This window comes from Condylura cristata, unplaced genomic scaffold (genome assembly GCF_000260355.1).
Source record: "Condylura cristata isolate star-nosed mole 26May11 unplaced genomic scaffold, ConCri1.0 scaffold00009, whole genome shotgun sequence".
In the NCBI taxonomy this organism is placed as follows: domain Eukaryota; kingdom Metazoa; phylum Chordata; class Mammalia; order Eulipotyphla; family Talpidae; genus Condylura; species Condylura cristata.
In genome coordinates, this window is record NW_004567110.1 from 22267129 (window position 1) to 22289748 (window position 22620).

Below are 22620 nucleotides of genomic sequence, written 5' to 3' on the forward strand. Positions count from 1 at the left end.
GTATGTAGTTAACTTTAAATGGAAGAGTTTGGACTTCTTCCTGCTGAGAGGAGTTTGGACTTCTTCCTGCTGAGAGGAGGTAGTGGCTGATAGAACTATGCACTTCAGGATACAGTACTTTAAAGGAGTGTGTGTGTGGGGGGGGGGGGACCCTGTACTTCAAAGAAAACCTATGCAGTGTCTAGTATATATTCTTCTGGATTATCTGATTTTTGAGCTATGGAAGCTCTTGTATAGCTTTATAAATTGTAAAAGCTGATTGCAATACAAAATAATTATTGTCTATAAACAAAGATTCTTGTTTATACAAATTCTGTTCAAGATTCTGATCTGATTTTCTTTAATAACAGTAGTAGAAGAATGTGCCCACTGAATATTCATTTCAATAATCCTGATCCATAAATATGCCTAGATTCTTCTTTGACCTGGCTTTAATATCTTACTAGTTCCTACATTAATGAGTTAAAACAGTTAAAGCACTCATTTTCCTAGTTGTTTTAACTTTACCGTATTGTCTTTAAACAGCACCCTCTTACTGTCTTATTTCTCTAATAGAAACCATTCGGGGAACACATACATGCACACACACAATAAAGTTCTTTCTTTTCATATAATGATAATCTTGAGAGAACAAATAGAAATACAATTTTTGTGAATTTAGTAATTTTTTCAATTATGAATCTTTGTCTAGTACTTCATCTCAAATCCATCTGCAGGCCTTTTAGGTCTTTTGAAATATTGTTCTATGTTATAATAATAAACTGTCTTCATGGTAACAACATAGCTAGGAAGACAAGTTATTCTAATGACAATTGTTTCTAACCAAAGATTACAATCTTGCTATAGCAGAATAAACAAGCTAAGAGGTTCAGGGGTATCTGAAATATGTTTACGGAATGTCAAAGGACAGGGATTTCGAAAACTACTAGATTTTGTTTGCACTAAGAGTTAATGAGAAATACAGGGGATTCTATGCAGATGTTGCTCTTGCAGAGAGAACAGAGTGGAGAGGTAGCAAAATGACTAGGCATCCACTGGTAAGAATAAGGGAGAGAGAGGAAAAACTACTTAAGTATCTTCATAATTAAAATCATACACATCTAAGAAAGCACTTTCTTGTAAATAGGAAGCCTTTCAGGATACAATCAAAATTAGAGAAGTGTAAGCAGCAGCACATCTGATTCAGGGGAAACCCCCCAATTCCCTCCACTATTCTGTTACTCATTTAGTTCTCCTATGCTTATTTTGTCTAAGGAACAATCTTAGATTCCTCAAATTATTCCATACAGTTCAAACCAGTAGACCAAAATAAAGAACCATAGGAAATATTACTTGTGGTTAAAACAGGAAGGTTTCTGGAAGCAAATACCCGTTTGTCCACTGACTCACCCTATAATCAGGAGGCTTCTACTAAACCAGTCAGGCGTCAGTTGTTCATCTGTAAACTGTGTAACAGCCACACCTGGGGATGTTGGTTGGGTTTATTATCTAACCTTTAAAAACCATTCTCAGACATCTACAGGAAAGATCCAGAAAACAGAAAACATTTTATCACATCTAAGGTCACTTAATGATTTGCAACAATGCTTAGTTGCTTTCCTTTTTCCTTTTTTTTTTTTTTTTTTTTGTAGCTTGTGGGATTCTATTTTGCCTCCTTTCCAGAACAGGAAAAATTTGGTATGTTTTCTAGTGGGCAGGTACATTAAAGGTTTATATGATGTTGAAAGGGATGCTTTTCTGAATGACAAATACATACCAACTTAAAGGGGTTCCTATTGATCACCTAACATCAAAAGGCCTTAGTCTGTACTTTTAAGCATAGACACTGGATAGAAAAGGACTCTCTATTTAATGTTTGATTTGGATGAGTGATAGCTTAACATTTCATCAAAGTGGCCAACCATTAAAGTGACCTTCCAGTGAGAAAGCCATGAGGAATGAAATAGGGAGAAAACAGAGCTATATCCTAAGGCCTGGATATCCATCTTTGCTTCTATCTGATATTTAACTTTTCATGCTTTTTAAGGTAGAATTATCTTAATAGATTCTCTGTGATTCAAATAATTATTCAATCTCTATGAATATCATAAGCCTTATGGTGGCTGTGGTGTTGAAGAGCTGACTCTAGAGTCAGAACCCTTAATTCAACTTCTACTCCATCACTTACTACCCAGTGACCTTGGACAAATTAATTTTCCCAGTAGGATACAATATATTCTTATCTTTCTTTAATAGGCTTCCAAAGCTTGTAGGGAATCCCTAAAGTAAATGTGATGGCTTTGGGGAAGGTAAGAAGTGGGAGAAGGAAGCCTATGATAACAAAACAGCATAATACAGTCTGATTATCTGAACATAACACATGATTTAAGTGACAAAGTCTGCATTTATAAGTTGAAGTTATGCCTTGTAAATTATCCCTCTCCTTATAATAAATTCCTTCAGCACAGAGTAACTTAAAATCATCGTTCATAATAAGCAAGTACTGGCCCAGCTGCTCAGGGTCAAAAATAAATTAGGCAATCACCCCAACACTGTTCTACACTCTTCTTTTTATCTTTTCCTTTTAAGTTTGATTTTTCACAGATATATTTCTTATAAGATTATGAATATATTTGCTTTAGAAATGTATCCTCTTAGTTTAATGATATGGAGAGTAAGATAAGAAGATAGAATTGGCCAAGAGTACTTACAACCAAAGCAAAATAATAGAAGATAATATTTTGAAAGTCAATTGTTTTTCAGAGTTACTTGTAAGACAAACATGTGGCAAAGAAAGAGTACAGACTACATGGCATTTTGCAAACATAGAATTTACATGTGTTGCAAGTAAATTATAACTTGAAATTATATAGTAAACTACTTAACTATGCCTAAAAACACTGCAAAAATTTCAATGAAAAAAAAAGTAGAGCATTAAAAGTACATTGCGTCTTTTTAAAGTTATTATATATTTATATGCTTGTGTATGGATATATATATATATACACACGCAAATATATATACACATATATATATATACGCATTTATCACTAAACCCATTAAGATCAATGCTGAATAAGCATTAGCTAAGGACAATCTATTATCAGTTAATGTGACACATCTTTTAAAAACTTGTTGTATTTTCAGACATACAATAATTGCCTGAAATTACTGATTAGAGTCAAACAAAAAAAAAGAATTGGATAGAATAACACTACAGAGAAACAAGTAATATTTCATAAATATATTAAAATGTTAGGCCATATTGGTTTTTCCAAATTCATTCATATAAAGATAATAGACACAGAAGATGTATTAAATGATCACTCAGTTCAATATTGGATGATATTGTAAAGCTATCTATACATTTATGTGAGGACATTGGAAAGTAATATTTTCACAGTAAGCATGAGGAATATTATTTTTTCTCCCAAAACTTTTATTAAAATCTAAAGAACAAGACAAACTGGGTCATATTATTTCTTTCCTCGTTCGTAATGTTTGCAAGACTTAAATCTTCTAGAAAACCTTCTGCTTTCCCAATTTATATATAGATTATGGAACATAACAAGAACATTTTCTCAATGAGTACAGATATTGTTTGACTTCTTGTCAATCTATGAACTAAAATATCCCAATACCTAGGACTTTGCTTGTTTCCAAATTGCAAGTTTTTGGCATATTTTTTTTTTGCACTGCATTCTAATGAGAGATGTAATAGTATATAAATAAATTAAAATAAATAGCCAGCATAGCACTTTTCTTAGAATAGAACACCGAAGCTTTACTGAAAGGATTTCTTCAGTTGGCAACTGAATCATTATATTAATAATATGTTCCCAAATAAATTTGCATTGAAAATCATTTAAAATTTATATGCTTTCACTGGGAACACGACCTAGCACATTACTGGCACAGATGGGCTATTTAATAAATATTTGTTAAATAAATCAAGTGAGCAAATATCAGAGTACAATAAAATATTACATATTCTTAATTGACTCACATTTAGAAAATATTTTACCTTTTAAAATACAACTTAAATAACTTAAACATTAAAGCCATAGAAGTATTTTGATAGTTATTTTGGTACCAAAATAAAGCTAACAGATAAATAGCAGAGTAAATATTCCTGAGATACAAGGATGAATGCTTCTAAAGAAATTAAGGTTTTTGTAATTTCATGCTTTTGCATATATAACAAAAATTGGTTTACAACCTAGCATAATGCTATTAAGAATCACTATAAGACAGTTGTGAGTATTGTGAAAGTCACAGGTCATAGTTCTTTGTATAGATGCCAGTATAATAAACTTCAAGCAATTTCATCGTCCCAGTTCTTTCTGGCCATCATTTTACCACTTATATGTTGATTTTTCTTTATATTTCATTATTGAATCAATATTTGAAATATTTAATCTTCATTAAAATTTCTTAAAATTAACAAATATTGAGCTATTTTCTTCCCCCCTCAAGGATCTTCAGGCCTGATAACCTATTCCTTGACTCAGAAACATCTCCCATGGTGAAGTTATTTAAGTTGCCCTATGGTGTCTTATTTCAAAGTTGACAGTTGATATCAGGTCCTACATGGTAGAGCAAAATGAGAAGAAAAGTCCTCCAGAGGGAGATGGTACAATCTTGGGCATCTGAATGGCAGATATTATTTCCAGCAATTCTCATTAACTGTGCTGTCCATTTAATAAGCAAAAACATGAAATTATAAAGATAGTCGATACCACTGTAATCACGTTTAAGCAAGAGGCCTCTTACTCTCTACCACTATCCAGTGTTTCATGTTCATATGACAGTTACTTAAAGGGAGAAAATAATCAAGTAGGTTAAAACCAAAATGAAACCTCTAGGTACTGATCTCAGATTTTTGAATGAAATTTACTAGTAGCTCGCTATAGAGTTCTGCTGTTCTGGAAATTGTTTTGCTAATAGATTCTTGCTATTTCTGGATCTAGATCTGTAGGAGCAGGTTATTGGATGGATGGCTTTCAGATAGCTAGCTGACAATTTTATTATATGGTACTACTCTTGAAAAATATGTTAAACATGCTGTTCTATTGGAAAATACTTTTCAAAATGGAACACTGCCTGACAAATAACAAGATGAACAATTGTACATTTTATTTATATATTTATTTTATTTACTTTCAAAATTCAGCATCCTACTCTACCTCTTGGTTTGAAAAATAATTATTTCCCATCTAGCTGTTCATATTAGAAATTTCCAGATAGAAAAATTTATACTGTCTTGTGTGATAACAGACAGCTGTGACCCAACTTTCAAGATACTTTGAGACCAGGCTTATATTTCATTATGACTGTTCAAAGTCATAATGTTCACAATTATGTTTTAGGGTTAAGTTTTCCCTGCCTATTGATACATTTTTAAAATGGCCAACATGGACTTTTAGATAATTAATTCTTACTGTATCCAGAGAGTAAAAGAGTAGGGTATGAATAACCAGAGAGTAAGAGGGTATGAATTAGTCTCCTTCTGCTTATCCATACTCTGGGTCTTTGATGATATTCCTATGAAACTACCTAATATTTGCTCTTTGGGCCTAATTTTCCCTAAGGGCTTTAAACTCCAGGTTACACTTATTTCTACCTCCCTACCACCAATCGAAGCTGATGTGCCAGGAGAAGAAATGTAAAAATAAAGTCACTGAAGTAAGATATGGAAACATGAATATCATTTTAAGGGGATATTTACATTTTCTAAGAGGTACTTGTAAATAAACTTGAATTTTTAACACTAGAAAACACTGCGGAGTCATTTGTGAGTGAGGAGTGTCTCTGGTGCTTCTCTCTGAATCAAAGCAACCTCTCCCCTCTCACCACTTCCTCCCACATGAACCCTTGAGACTTCTCACTCCCACCCCCACCCAGCCAGCCAAGGCAAAGCAGGGAGAGCTGCTATTCACTGCTAAAAGCTGCTAAATCCCAGAATTGGAAGTGTTCAAGAAATATGGGAAGCAAGGAATATTTTTGATAATTCAGAATATTTAAAATATATCCTTAGTAGGTAGTTTTATTATGTAAGTCTGGCTAAAGGCAGTGCTTCTGTTTTTTAATGGAAATATATATAACGCATGCTATTGTTAATAAAACAAAAACAAAAACACAAAAGGTCCAAAGTGGAGCTATTCACACTAGGACTTAATACCTAATTATAGTTTTGCTTCTTCCAAAGTGGAATATTAAGCCAATCTAGCTCAATTTCCTGGTCAGGTCTAGTGAGGTCATCCGCTTGATAAGAGGCCACCCGCAGCCTCACCCTTCCCCAAAGGGAAGGTGGTTTTCCCTGAAACCCTTCTTTCCCTATCCTCCTTCCACTTTGTACAACCCTTTGCAGTCTTTCTACCTTATAGAAGGGCCACTGCTCCATTCATGCATCATTTCATAAGGCCAGTTAGATCTCTAATTTTATTTGGATGAATTTTGTTTTGCTTTACTATAAACTATCTGATAAATATCTGCCTCATAACGTCCTCTTTTTTGCGATGAAGTTGATGTAAAACATTTCCTCTTTCAGATCTTTTTATCACAGCCTCTATATTCCCATGTGTGCATCAGTTCTGTTATGCCTATTATGCGAAACAAAATAAACGCAAAGCACTCTCAACCAAAACACTTGGTTCCTACTCCCGGGTGTACAACTCACTTGCTCTGTGGTTGGAGTGTAACAGGTACAGGTTTCATGGATTCGACCCCCACTCCAGATACTGGAACTACTAATACCATCAATAACAAGGAGAAGCACGCTGGGATGTGAGCGCGGAGCTGAGCAGCCAGGTTAGGATAAAACCCAACATGTGGGCACTTGGGGGTCTCTTGGCCTGCTGGACGTTTGGCTCTTGATTGGTTTTCAGCATGCTGGTGGAGTCCAAGTCAGCAGAACTGGTAGGGCATTCTAGTTTAACTTGTATTTCTCTCCCTCTTTCCCTGGGTTGTTCCTTTACCTTTTTCCTTGTAAATAAACCTACTATTGAACCTTTTTTGTGTGTGTCCTTAATAGGACTGAATCTTAAGCATGCAGGTGAGGACCTACGAACAGGCAACCCAACTCACATCAGGGTGCCCTGTAACAGGAGCACAATTTTCCTGAATTTTAGTTTACTTAATTGAAAATGGTGAGGAGGTAGAATCACCATGAGAAAGTCCTTTTCAGTTCCAAGTTTCTGTGATTTTAGCCCATTTGTGTATATATTTCATCGATCCTTGCCGCAACCTTGTAAGGAAGAAGGGTAAGGTTATTGCCTGTTGCAGATGAAGACATGAAAGGTGGGTCCCCTACGGTGGCGTATGGGTGACATCTCAGTGCTATCACTGCTAAAATCTGAGCTGATCCCAGGCCAAGGAGGTGACTCTCATGGCACAGCAGCACACCTCTCCTGACCCACCCACTGCTCCCCTTAGCAGTAGTTTCAGTAGATCTGCTCCCCACTCTGTCTCTGGTAAGTCCTCTCACCCCTTGCATCTCTGATCTATAACCTAGTTCTTCTACAGAAAAAGAAAAGAAATGAAAGGTGTATTAGTTTCAATAACTTGCCTGCACATCTTGCAGACAACTGCAATAGAACTCAGCCCAGGTATTATGTGGCCTTGATCTCTTTGGAGAAAGCTAAACCCCATTTCCCTATACAAAGAGGCAGCAAAGAAGGTCAAAGGGTAAAGTTTTAAAGCTCACCTAAGAGGCTGGGACTTTACACTTGTAATTTGTAGACATATCATACTATGTTTAGATGACACTGTTTTATTTTGTTTGGTTTGACAGTGTTTTTGCCCAGAGTATTATATCTGCTTTAAACTTATAGTTGTTGAATCTCACTCAAGGTACTGCTATATAGTTTTAAAACAGAAGAAAGCAGCTTTTAGTAAGCCGACAGATAATCAATATTTATTTTGATTTATTTTATAATTTAAGAAATACTTCTGTGATGACATAGGTTGTCTCTATATTTTAGGGGACAATATACATTCTCGAAGTTTTTCTGTGTTGTTCTTGACTTAGTATCACAGACTAAGCAATGGGATATATATATGCACTTGAGTAAAAAATGTTTTTCTATTCAACATGGAAAGCGGAATATGAACAATGACAATGATTCACTCTAGCAACTGTATTGTCCTCTATTTTTACCAAATTCTTCAGGGTGCATACAGTGATGGGATAAGCAGAGCCCTGGACTAGTAGTCGGAAGATCTAAGTTCTATTCCGGGGACTTGGCAGTGACTCACTTAGACACTAGGTTATCAGGTGATCTTCCTTCTCATCTCAGATGCTAGTATTTAGGAGTAGTTCCTTACTCACTAACCTCTCAGAAATGCTGTGGTGGTGGTTATGTTCGGAAAACAGAGAAAATATTGCAGGTGGAGGATGAGCCCAAACATTTGAGTTTGAGCTGACTTAGCATGAAGCATAAGTAGTATATTTTTAAGAAAATTTAAATTTTATATCACCGTTTCTATATAAATGTTACTTACTGTCCCTTCTTCAACCATTTCTCTTTCTGACTTGGTAGGAACAGCCCTCCATTGTTTGAAGGAAATGGGGAACTTTTATCTCTGAAAGTCACATTATACTATTTCATAATGACCTTGTTGAGTGTATTTGGAGGGTTAGTGTAGTTACACATTAATAGAAGGAGGAATTCTTCATTTTGAGAAAATCCCACATATTTTGAAATTCTCTTCAGAACTTGCTTCACTTTTTCATTTGTTCAACAAATGAAATAGCCCCAAGGATACAAAAACAATGAAGGCCTGATGCCTGCAGTTAAGGAACTGCCAACAAAGCAGAGGCATTACAAATTTCAATCAGGGCATTACAGTGTGTTGAGTGGGGATAAAGATGAAAGGAGACAACAGATAATATTGGGTATCTAGAAAAATCAAACAGGTGGTATTAACCTTGGCAGGCAATGAAAACAAGAAAAAGGTCACTTATATACTATAAAGTTTTATAGTAATGGGTTTTAAAAAATGAATATTTAATCAAACTGAATCATATACCAGGCAATGTGCCTATAAGCAGTAAAGTCTATAAAAACATCATTTTGAGAGCTGGATAGATAAAATTACAACTCCACTTCTATCTATAAGTGTGACCTTGGGCAAATTGGTTGACCTCTCAAAATCTGTTTCTTCCTTTAGAGAAGAAGTATTATAAGTGAAAAAATACACAGAAGTGTCCAATCAGTCCTTAGCACCTGGTAAGGGTTCAATGAATAGTTACTATCCCTGAATACATTTTCTCACTGAAATCTTGCATGGCTGCTCCTAAACTCATTGAAATCTTGAATGGTCAATCCTAAGTTCAAGTCTATGTAAGCTATAGAGTACAGCAGAGTCTAGAAAGATAGGTTCCAAGCCATGAGAGACTGTGAGCCATGATAAGGAGCTTTGGAATGTATAGCTATCAGGCAATAAGGATTTTTAAAAGAGGTGATTTTAAAAGAGCATACCAATGAGTTCTATGTTTTAGAAAGACCATTAAGAAGGTTGGAAGGGCAAGAAGAGAGAAGAAAGGTTGGGAGTTCACATAGGCATTCCCTGTTGTAAATCACTCTGAGCATTAGTAGGAAGTCCTAACTGCAATACCAGGGATTTTAGAGGGTGTTCAACCTCTACTTCATCCTATAAACTGCCATGGCAAAGACTTCAAAAAATGCTGATGCCTTCACTCATGAAGTTTAAGATTTATTTTCATTGTTACTAAGCAGTACAGGATTTTAATCATCTCTAAAAAGACAGCATTTAGTCATTTCTAAAAAGACAGCATTAAGTTCCCTGCTAGAATTGGAAGAACTAAGTATGTATAAGATCGCTTCTTGGTTGTGAGGGACAAGTAGAAAGTAGTCACCCTGAAAGCCCTTAGGTAGTTTGATAGCTTTATTGCCATTTTTATAATTTTCATAAGCTGATGATGTCACTACTTTATACTGACCCAAGAGCAGTAAATCATTTGTAACAGTATATATGATAAAAACATATTAAATCACATTTGAAAAAAAAAAAAACCTGAATTTACCATTGCTTTATCACCACATGCCTGTTGTTTCATCTTTTTCAATTTCAAAAAGTCCAATTTTCTTATCCCAGCAATTAATGTTTCAGTAGAACAAGAAACATAATTATTATTATTTTTTTTGCAGGATTTCTCAGTAGTAAAATGCATTCTGGATTTTAAACAAACAAGGAATTGGAGGGAGGATTAAAACATATTGAAGGCAACTATTCTCTCGAAATATGAGAATCTAAATAATTCAGAAAACTTGCTTCTTGCTTATGCACCAGAATATATATCTTAACAAAAATATGAAAATTTAAATTTCTTTTTGAAATATCCCTTTCAATACTGAGTTCTTTTTCTGCATGCCCTTTGATCCATTTTTTCTGAGGAAGATATGTTTTGTCAAAATTGCCTTCAACTTTTTTTGTATAACACATACATGTACTTTGGCTGCATGCTGAATTAAGAGTAAGGTAGTAAAGAGTCAATACACAGAGGAGAAAAAAAAATACCTGGGGGATTAGCAATTTTAAAATAAATTTAAAGAATTTAAAGTGTGTGCTAATCCTCATGTTAGTAAGCATATTAGAAAATAATGTTTCGTCTAACATGTTAATTATATGTATTTAAAAATTGGTTTAAGTACTTGTATAATGAAAATTAGAAGCTGTGTCTGAAGAACTTCTGAAATTATAGAATGTTAAGTGTGTTTAATGTGTCTGAGAAAAAGTATCACAACACTAGTGAATAACTGCTACAGGATCTTTCTTCCAGGGTTAAGACTTGGTGGTATGATTTATGCTTATTATAAGGATCCACAAAGTTAAATCAGGGAATCAGTTTTGAGACTGGAAAGAAAGAGTGGAGAAGAAAAAGGCATACTTAAACATTTATTTCAAGTTCAGTAAAAGTAAGAACTTACAAAATTACAAACATGAGATACTTTCAAAGCAAAAATAAATTTACACTCAAGATTTAACTATCCAGACAGAGAGAGTATTAAAATCACACACACACATACACACACACACACACACACAAGAACAAAGCAAAAATAAGTAAATCAATTTAAAGAGGTGATCAAGAACTGAATTGAAAGGAAAAACCACCAATTTTAATCAAGGCCCTATATAGAAAGACTGGTTTTAAAACAATTTCCAAAACTCCCTTAATTTAACATGTATAAAAAGTGAAAGGATTTTTCCTACTTAATAGTCTGGGACAATATCAAAAGAATGACTTAATATTAGAGATTTTTATTTTTAAAAAAGAAGAGTAAACAGGGCTCTCCCTGGTGGTACAATGGGTTAAAGCACCGCATTGTGAAGCTCTCCGAAGCCACTGCAGCACAAGTTTGACCCCCAGCCAGGGAGCTGACCCACATGGCGCAGCAGCCCTCTCTTTACCCGCCCACTGCTCCCCTCAGCAGTGTACTTTGTCAATCTGCCTGTTCTGTCCCCCATGCTGTGTCTGGTGAATCCTCTCACCCACCACACCTCTGGTCTGTACCCCAGTTCTATAAGCATAAATAAATAAATCTTAAAAAAAAAAAAAAAAGAAGAGTAAATGGTTAACTGAATAACCCTCACCTGTCTCTAGTTTGTCAACTTGATAGCTTCATTGAGAGTGTGCTAATATGTCCAAACTGCTTTTTCAATCTAAGTTGTTTCCTTTTCCTCTTATAAGAATTTGTGCTCAATACATGCCCACAAAAAAGCATACACACAACAAATGAAAGCTAGAACACAGTACTTCCTGACAAAATAATATTTTCATTCTGGAAGTTATAGACAGATCAATATATGAAAAGATAAAGAATTAAAAGTGCAAGCATCGGCCCTCCCTGGTGGCGCAGCGGGTTGAAGCGCAGCACTGAGAATCTGAAGCCACTTCCGAATGAGTTCGATTCCCGCCTGCCGCCTGCCCTGGAGGAGACCACATGGCGAGCCAGACCTCTCCTGACCCGCCCGCTGCTCCCCTCAGCAGTGTGCTTCTTCGATCTGCCTGTTCTGCTCCCCACTCTGTCTCTGGTGAAGCCTCTCACCGCCCCTGAGCCTCTGGCCTGTACCCCAGTTCTGTATGAATAAATAAATACATCTTTAAAAAAAAAAAAAGTGCAAGCATCAGCCATACAGAAGAAGCATGCATTAACGACTACTGACTTCCTAGAACAAGCAGCTGCATAGTGTCTAATATCCTTTTATGATAAAGTATGAAAAATGTAATAAAAGTTCACTTATTTGCATTTTTAAGTGTCATACATGATATCCTCTCAATAAGATAAGAGTACTGCCATTTCTGCAAAAATAACCTGGTAACCACGGTGGCTCCAGCTAGGAGACGTAAATAATCATGACCTCAGTTCAGGTGGTCGGAACACTGTTCTCTTCAAATTCATACTCCAGAATGAATTATTTAAGCTGAAACCTGACAAGGAGCACATGTGATGCATAAGCTAGCCATTCAGTTGCAGCCATGCTGTGGTGCCACAGAGAGCACGTAGATATTTGGTCTATGTTCATGTTAGTAAAGAAAACTGAGGTTATGTTTTCTTTTATTCATTGTAGCAGCCCCCCCCCCCAACAAAGATGACCCACTTATTTCTACCAAAGCGATATACCCATTTCAAATTTGAGTTAAAAGACAGTTTAGACTTTCTGACAGCTAGATGAAATGAAGCATGTGAAGTCAGAACACATGTGGCACTCTGTAGGCCTCTTGAAGCAATTTATAAAACATTCATATACCATATTTTTTTTTTAACCTACAAATGGAAATGATGTCATTTATCATGAGACTGATTAGTGCTTTTCAACCTCACATGTGTTTCCTTACCCACCTTGGTTCTCTGGAAAATTATGTTTCCAGGTGATCATTTCTCAGATTTGACAAGCTCACTGTGAGCTTTCTTTAACTGTGATCCAAAGCGTTGGTGGTCCCATCTAGCTTCACCAGGATGTTGTAAAACATGAACTGAGAACACTGGCTAAAGGTTTCTGTAAACTATGCAGTGTAGAGCAAATTCAAGTTATTCTCTATCAGAAGATTTATGTCTATGAGTGGATTTACAATTTAGACTTACTTTTAAAGAAGATCAATTCCAGAGCTCACAGGCATAAATGAAGGTCATCGGAAACATGCAGTAAGTTCCAGCCTGAGACCTCATCTTGCACTAGTAATATTACTACTATGCTCAGTCATACTGGGAATCCTTCCTGTTCTTTGCACAAACTAGATTTGTTTCTACTACTGAGTCTATGTACTTACACTCTCTGGCGATTATTATTCTCGTAGGTGCTCATGATTGACATTTTAACACTGGGGTTTCAAGATAAAGGTAACTTCTCAGAAAGGCCCCTTTCCCCATCATTATCCAAACTAATTGTACCTCTGCTTACCCGATGACCAGTCTCATGTGATTATGTGACTATTATCTTAATATTTATTATCTAAGTATCTTATATTTTACTTGTTTATAGATGGAGTCACCACCATATAGGGGCCTTTTATAAAGAGGAATTTAGTGACCAAAGATTCTTACACTAAGCTAGATGGGTCTGCCAAAGCTTTGGTAGATGGTTCAGAAGTTCAGAATCTGACAAGTTCTCTTGTCAGATCAGAGAAAAGATCACTTGCTGGAAACCTGACTTTAAGAATGAAAACCAGTAAGTAGGCTCAGGATAAATATCATAGTTATTAAATTTTTTTTGCTGTACTGTTAAGTGTTGGAAGTTGAGTTGGCCTCAACTCAACTTATATTAGCAAAATATTAATTTAATATTATTTGGAAAAAAGATTTATTTGTTAATACCAGGCAGCCTGAATCACTGAAAAAATAGCCTGAAGTAGTCTGGGTGACAATATGACAATTTTCCATATGAGGAATTTCCATAAGTAATGACATCTTTTTACAAGTTAAAATCAATAGATATTTACATATACTCATATGATAAAACACATCCTTCCAATGACTGATTTACTTGTGTATTCTACAGCTTATGAAATGTTCTTTAAAAACACTGTCATCATCTAAAATAAAATTATGACATCTTTCACAAAAAGTGTCTTCACTCTTGGACACTTAACTCCTTTGTATCTACTATTCAAGTATGTGTCCCCCAACTCATGCTGCAACACCCCACTTTTAGCTGACCTCTATTTGTCTTATAAATTCTAATACAGATTGTGCATAATCCACAGTGACACTTCCAGGCATAATTGTCCACTTTTCTATTTCTTTCTCTCACCCTTATTTGTTGTACAACCAAAAATACCAGAGTTGATGTATTTCAGAACACAGTGGGAATTTATTCAATGTTTTCATTTTATATTTTTCTGTAGTATTAACATTTTACACAATGGATATATGCTACTTTATTGTTATTCTTTGATCTCAACAATACAAATAGTAGATAGGACTAGAGCCATTTTTTTTTCTATTTTAAAAAATATTTAAGGAAAATAATTCAAGAAATGAAAAAGGCTTTCTGTGTCTGACTGTGTTGTCTAAACCCATTTGCCATTGAATGGGAAGGAAAACACTGAAAAACCCAGAGCACAGATGATTCTGTATGTAGTATGCTTTCCCAAGTATTTAGAATTTCTTCAGTCACTCAATGAGGAAGTGATTTTGCAGATTCTGGAGTCTTGGGCTGGGGTTTGAACCCAGACCCTGACACATGTTTAGCTTATTTGTTTATTTGACTTTAGGTAAAATTCTGATCTTCCTGTGCCCAACTTCATTTGTAAAACAAGGCTAGTAGTTGCATCTAATAAATAGGGTGCTCTGAGGGGAATAAATTCAGTATGTATTTAGTTACAAATATTGCCCCAAGTTCTGTTCTAGTATAGGGACATAATACAAAAAAAAAAAAAAAAAGTCCTCATAAAGTTTGCATTCCAGCATTCATACACATATTTAAATGATGTGTTAATAAGTGCTAACTAGAAAAAAAAAAGGCAGTGAAGAGGGATATGAACTATTGGAGGACTTGGGGTCTTGACCTTTTAGATAGAACATATAGGGGATGGTCTCCCTAGAATGTCAGCTGCTGAAGAAGGACTAACTACAGTGATTGCTAAAGCTATGAAAAAATATGCCTATCTGGTGTGTTCAAGAGACAGCAAAAAGGTTAGGGTAGTGGGGGTGTGACCAAAGAGGAGGCTCTGTAGGCAATAATGCCTGTGTGAGACAGCGTGTGGTGGGGAGAAGAAAGGGAGGAGATAGGGAAGCAGGAGGAAAGGAGAGGAAAGCAGAGGAGAGGGAGAGCCTGTGCCACCTTGCAGACTGGACTCCATGTGCCATGACGAGAACTGTAGCTTGGCTTTTACCACTAGAGATGGGTGCTGTGTTGAGGGTCAGGCACAGGAGTGACACAGTGGAATGTATGCTTTAACTGCATTCCTCCAGCTGCCTCACTGAAAGCTGGCTGTTGGGGGACAAGTAATGGGGGAGAGGAAGCAAGGGCAGAGCCAGGAGGCCAGTTAGAGGCTACTGCCATAATGCAGTTGGTAAAGAATGGCATTCAGACCCAGGAGGAAGCAGCGTAGGTGGTAGAGAAATGGAAGATGCTAGAATTACCCCAATGTTTCTGGTCTGGATAAATAGGAAAATGGTGCTTCCATTCCATGTTGATATAGCTGAATATGTGGTAAAAAATTATTACGCGGGCCCTCCCTGGTGGCGCAGCGAGTTAAAGCACAGCACTGAGAAGCTTCAGTCACTTCCGCATGAGTTCGATCCCCGCCTCCCCCGGAGGAGACCACGGAGGAGACCACATGGCATGGCAGACCTCTCCTGGCCTGCCCGCTGCTCCCCTCAGCAGTGTACTTCGTCGATCTGCTTGTTCTGCTCCCCACTCTGTCCCTGGTGAATCCTCTCACCCTTCGTGTCTCTGGCCTGTACCCCAGTTCTATATGAATAAATAAATCTTTAAAAAAATTATTACGCTAAAATGTATTAGCATGTCAGTTGAGTTAATACATGTAAAGCACTTAATAAATGATATACCAAGGAAGCCCTATAGTAAAATTTTGCTATTACTAACAATTATCTGAGATGTGAAATACATTTTTAAGCCTCGGTGGTTACTAAGTAGGAATGTGCTTATGTTGGAGCTACAAATTTAGAAGTAAAATGACTGAAATGAAATAGTGAAAGACCCCCATTGGCAGATATAATCTAGGAGAGAATTTTCAAGTAATGACAAAAATTCCACTCTTTTTATTCTCCTTCTACCTGCAGTTACTTTTAACACAGCAACTCTGCCTCGTGAAAGTATCTCTACCCCCAAAATAGCACATACAAAACAGATTCCCTTTCTAAAAATATGTGCTTTCATCCAAGTGAGCAATGAAATTTACATTCAACGATACTATTTTTAAGTATCACTGAAGTACCCATCTTTTAAAGATAGTTCCATTTTTGGGACCTCCATGGTGGTGCAATGGGTTAGGACACAGCACTGCAAGCTAGCCTCAACCACCTCAGTGCAAGTTCGATCACCACCCAGGAGATGACCAACATGGCGCAGCAGACCTCTCCTGACCCACCCGCTGCTCCCCTCAGCAGTGTACTTCATCGAGCTGCCTGTTCTGCTCCCCACTCTGTCTCTGATAAAGCCTCTCACCACCCCTACACCTCTGCCTTGTACCCGAGTTTTGTATGCATAAATAAATACATCTTTAAAAAAATAAGATAGTTTCATTTTTTAAACTATTATTTCAGGATCTTGAAACTGTACAAACCAATACAATACAATATCAATATAATACAACAAAAGCTAAGTATTACAGAACACTGAATTACATACAAGTATTCTAACAAGTTTTTAAACAAAACCACCTTGGTTTGTTTGTAATGGGAGCTATGTTCAATAGAATCCATCTTTTATGGGCAGCCTGTAAAATGAAATTTCAAGTTGAAAATACCTGAAATCTACCCATGACAAGAGAGAGTTCCTGATTGTGAAAATAATTATTTGAATAATTTCTTTTAATTCAATTGATTGCTTACCAATTTTCCCTTCACAAATATCTGGAATCAGTGAGTGGGAACTTTTCATAATTACTATTAACATGTGTACAATTGTACCCAGTGGGCATTAGCTACAGCTGTAACTCTTTCTGTGAGAGGCAAGGTTCACATAAAATATACGCCCTTTGTCAATGGATTGTGGTGATGGTGCATGGGTGAATTGGTGGTGGGAATTTCATAGGAACTATACTTGAGAGAAGAAAGCATGCAATATACAAAAAGGAAGAAAGATGTGAAATATATATCAGATAAAATAAAACTTAAAAAAGCATATGCCCACATGCAAAATGTATTTCACTTTATTTATGTATAACAGTTCCAAGAAATAATAACACTGGTAACCCAACAAAGAGACAATAGGTAATGTTGGGTTGCCTCAACCAGGCTAAGCAACTTATGCAAACAAAGAAAGAGCACAGACTGCAGGTCGTGACCACCACCTCTACCCTTCCCACCCCACCATATTGTCTCTCAAAACTGAGAAGACCCAAAAACCTGTCATACCATGATTCCAAAATCTCTGCTATTCATGCTTGGTATTTTTCCTAATGCCAAAGCCTTACTGTAATTTGTAGATCAATGTGCCTTTAAGATGGGAGAAATAAAGGTAGGGAAGGAGTTGAGGAATATAAGTAACCTCTTTTATTTTTAATGCCATGGAGTGCTGTGGGTTGAGGTTCTGCTAATTCAATAAAGAATACCAGCTCTCAGAGACTGGCATGATTTCAGCACTGGGACTCCAAATACCTAAGTTTCCCACAGTGGGATGTTCTGGGAAGACAGATTTCACAGTCCCCTTGTTATTCAGACAGTGAGTTAATACCTCTCATCATTTTTTCCAAAGATAATTAAAATACAGAACTTATTCTCTTAGTGTAAAACAAATTATTGAACTTCTTTCTTTTCCTACTTTTCCTCACACATAAGCCTTTCTAATGTTTTATGTTGATGCTTAAAATTAAAAATTATGAACAGAAATTCTTGTCTTATACTCTCAAAAATAGTTTATATTCAATATTTTAATAGTCTAATATTTTTTACAAGTTGTTATAACAATTTTGTGAAGAGATTGTATTATTTTTATTCTTTCCATGTATAATTTGAAGCTCTGAGAAATGAATATTTGATCACAGAGTACACATAATTTTAAAGAAAAGAGCTATAAGTTAAAAGTATGTCTTTGTTTTTTTTAAAGTACACTTCCCACTCCTTTTAAATATTATAATGAATTATTAATAAAATTCTCTCAGTATTTTCCAAAAGTGTTGGTTCAAGATAATTTTTCTGTGAATTGGTAAAATCCATACAAGGGAATCAGGGTAGAAGAACATAGAGTGGAGAAAACTGAAGTGGCTGTGGATAAGTCACATAGCAAAGCAAGAATGATCTCACAGTGTGAATGTGAAAGTAACACAGCACTGATTCTAAGGTCCATCACCAAGAGAAAAAAAAAAATGCCAGTAAAGTGAGGAGAAGCAACAGATTGTTAAGATAATTTAGATTTTAAAAAGTGAAAATGTGAAGAATCAAGGAAATGTAGTACGGATAACTGTAAAGGGTATAAAAATTCTGAAATCTGTCATAATACAACCTGATGAGACAGTCAATAAGCACTTATTAAGTGCCTTTGGATGGGCATAAAGAAACAAAATGCATAATCTAGGTGAAGAGGCTTAAGTGCTACCTATGAAATATTAATTGCTATCCTTCAGTTTCATCACGATGACCAGCTGGAAAAAAAAAAAACCAGATCCATTTATGTAAAAAGATGTATGAGTGTGCAAGTGCCAGGAGGGATGAGCTATAAGCAGGAGAAGAAGGGGAGATGAGGGACTTGGAAGAGAGGTAGTGGGATCAGGGATCTAGTTTATCTGGAGCTTCACTGAAATTCACCAGTGGTCCGAAACCTGTCCCACCAGACTGCCTGATCTAATAAACTACGACTGCCATCCCATATGTGAAATAATACTTTAAAAGTTCCACTTTCAGAAAGTGTTCCTATATTTTTATAATATTTATAGCTTCATGCCTAACATTAAAGTTATTCCTACTCTTGTTTGAAAACAAGACCTTTGTAATGAATCTCAAATTTGAACTAAATGAAATTGCTTAAAAGTAGGCATTGCTTAAAAATTACATTTTGTTATGACTGGTTATCAACCTTCATTATTTGACTTAAAATTTAAAGAATTTAAAGTATGTTACCAAAAATTTAAAAATCGTTTGAGCTAGAACCATCTTAATGCTTCACTTGGGGATTTTGCCTACATTGTAGCTATCATCACAGAACCTATTCCCTGAATTGGAAAAAACAAAATTAGATTGTTTATTTCTAATTAAAAACATTTCTATTTCTGCAGTGAGAATTTCTTAAACACATTGCTCTGTACTGTGAAATAACTGCTTTTGAAATTAACCAAATTAAAAGAAAATATACTGGATCTTTTAGCTGTGTTGTGTGCTCATAAATTTATTACTGATTTGAATGGATCATATCCTTTAACATCATAGAGTTTCATGTCCATGTGTTAAATTCTATCATATAGTCTGATGTTGTCACATGGTTGCTGTGACTGAGGAAAAATTAACCTAGCAATGGTAATTACCTCTTTTGAAAGACATTAACTATAAATAAATAATAATGCAGAGCAATTTTATTTTTAAAAGTCAATAATGAATTCCATCTGCTGCATGCCATTAAAAATCCAAGAGGTTTACTTACATGCCTCAGATCTTTTTATATCTTTATTCCTTCCATTTGAAAGAACAGGTCGATCCATCAATAATAATGTTATTTTAACTTTTGACCAAAACTTAAAAAAAAAAAAAAAAAGAAGCTTCTATATGTTTCCTTTTCATTCCTCTGGACTCCCGAGAACTTAAAAGAATAAAATGCTAGAGGAAAACAGAGTTAAGCAAACTTTTAAAGTATCTTTAACAGAGTCTAATGAAATGCTCTGAGACCCCAAACAAAGAGATAATAGAAGCCTAAGCATGCAACTTAATCACTATCATTAGTTGTACACTTTTTTTTTTTTCAGCTCAGAGTAAAGCAAGGCAATATAGCAATGTTATTGATGATTGATTTCCTGTGAATTAATGAAAAAAAAATAGGGTCAAGAACAACTTGTTATAAATGGCTGCTGGACATGAAAACCGAGCAAAATCACTATGTCTGATTCTATTTCTGGAAGCACCTCTTTATAGAATCAGTTACCAGCAGCACCTATCAGCAAATCAAAGACAAATAATGTATGTTCACAGAGTCTTTTTGATACTTTATATTTAGATTTAGTATCTCAACAGATTTTACTCCCTTGCTGACCTCCCCCACCAAACATTTCTTTTCTAGTGGCAACAGCCAACAGATCCATAAGCCAGCTCATCTGGATTTGGAAAATAAAACATAAAGTTCGCCAAATCTGACTTCCGTAAATGTCTTGTTTAAAGCTGAGGGCACTTACACGTACCTTTCCGTGGGCAGAACATTTCTGAGGTCCCCCCCTTCCAGCCCTACTCAGCCAGCTATATGCGGCACTCAGGAAGAGAAGGGAATTTTGGTCGGAGGAGTGCTTTCCTGGGTAACACAACACTTCCCCTCTGGGAAAGCATCTCTCCTCCTGCCCAGTCGCTGACCCCTGGTGGCAGTGTGGGAGATTCAGACGTTTGTGTTTCTGAACCAGCCTGTCACTGAGGACTTGCTCTTGCATTGCTGAACATTTTGGAAACTGTTCGCGAGCTCTGTATGATATGTTACCAAGGGGACCCTAGATGGTGAAAGGTCTATCATGGACAAAGATAACAGAACTCAGTATCTAACTTTAGCATAGTTTCTTATCACAAAGTAAATCAAAGGCATGGCCACCTTCAAACAAATCTCTATTATTAGGCCTAATAGAACTGACAGGCAGTGATTTCACAAGCCATATGACTTGGCAGGTGTTTTGTATCTCTACAGATAGTTAAGTGGCATGAACTCTGGTCTAAATATAAGTTTTATTCCCCCCCCCCATAAACTCCAACTGCATCGTTAAGATACAATACACATTGAGCTTTGCATTATAGGTATCCCTTTCTGTACTTTTTTCCAATTAGGACAAGAAGAGAATCTGCCTTACACACTATGGTGCTGAACACTTAGTACTTAAATGAATGGATAAAAGTCATAACAACTCTTCTTCCTACTTGTCCCATCTTAATCCGCATTCCCTAGTAGCACTATGCACCTAAAGCCTGCTATATCTGACTCTCTGCTCCTATCCTGAAACTTTTATTAAAGATACTTATTTATTTATGCATACAGAAATGGGGTACAGGCCAGAGGTGCAGAGGCAGGGATTGGATTCACCAGAGACAGAGTGGGGAGCAGAACAGGCAGATCTACAAAGTACACTGCTGAGGGGAGCAGTGGGAGAGACAGAAGAAGTCTGCTTGCCATGTGGATCACCTCTAGGGCAGGGATCAAGCTCGCACTGAAGCAGCCATGGCTTGGCTTAGCTTTGCTGTGCAGCGATCCAACCCGGGGAGGGCCCCTCTCCTTAAACTTTTAAAGATATACAATACATTGAAAATCATGAGCAGAGTTAGAACATTTTAATAAACTGACAATGGTTATAAATAAAATGGAGTTCATGTTTCTAGTAATTTGTAACAAACACACCTTATGTAATAGTAAACATAACAAGATTTTGCATGCAACACAGAACTTGATGGCCTTTGCCCAAGTTCTGAGAGCTCCATTGTAAGCTACTCATCGACTTGTAAAACCAACATATTTTCTAGCCAACATGTTGAGTGGGAAATGGTGTCAGTTTTGAAACAAGGTTCTCAAGTGTCTGGATACAGAGAAAAGCAAACTTCCCTGGTCCGCTCAAAACATCTAGCTTCTTTGAGAAAGGTGATTTATCAGTGCTTAATTTCTCTTTGGAAGAGAGACTGCATATCAGAGCAATTAGAGCAATTCTTAAAAGAAATTCTGAAGTGCTTACAGTAGCAGTCAATGTTGGAGGAAGCCTGTCATACTTTAAATGTCATATGGCATTTCAAGTGTGGCAGGCTTCACAGAAAACACAAATACTTCTCAAATATATTTCTTTAAATCAACTTGCAAGAAAAAGCTTTCACTAAACCAAATCAGGTGGCCTGTAACAAAAACTAATGTTTTTATTGAGCAACTAATTATTGGTCCATGCTGAGCATGGGGGAGTTACAGTGGTGGTCCTGATAGCTAATATACACAGTCTTTTTAACTTTTTAATGAACATACTTTCTGACTCAAGGAAAAATGTTTCTGAAGTCTATGTTTTTCTTGGGAAAAATGTCTCCTATTGACATTTTTATCAATCTGTTCTCTCCCAGTACATATCTCAGCAATCAGCATTAAGCAGTCAGACTGCTGCATTTTTCTCTGGACTACACTGGCTGAGGGGTGAACAGTTAAGATTCAGGAGATGGTCTCTTTGGGTTTGAGTCTTCGATATTCCACTTTCTAAGCGTAAGAACTGAGGTGAATCATTCATCTGTCTGTCTTAGAGTTATCTTCATTTTTTAAATGAAGTAATTTTAATTGAGCTAA

The 22620-nt window shown here is 36.1% G+C and overlaps 1 protein-coding gene across 3 annotated transcripts in view; it reads right to left on the bottom strand.

The window, feature by feature from the left end:
• Positions 1 to 22620, bottom strand: part of OXR1 (oxidation resistance 1) — a 340255-nt gene that overhangs the window by 77707 nt on the left and 239928 nt on the right. Inside the window, exon 1 of one of the 3 annotated variants that reach the window (XM_012723003.1) lies at positions 20516 to 20579. The exons of the other annotated variants lie outside the window; for them this stretch is intronic. Within the exon in view, the coding sequence (XP_012578457.1) occupies positions 20516 to 20534 (19 nt within the window). The 5' untranslated portion in view covers positions 20535 to 20579. Of the gene's footprint in view, positions 1 to 20515; positions 20580 to 22620 lie in introns of those variants that run through there. 3 annotated transcript variants of the gene reach the window in all.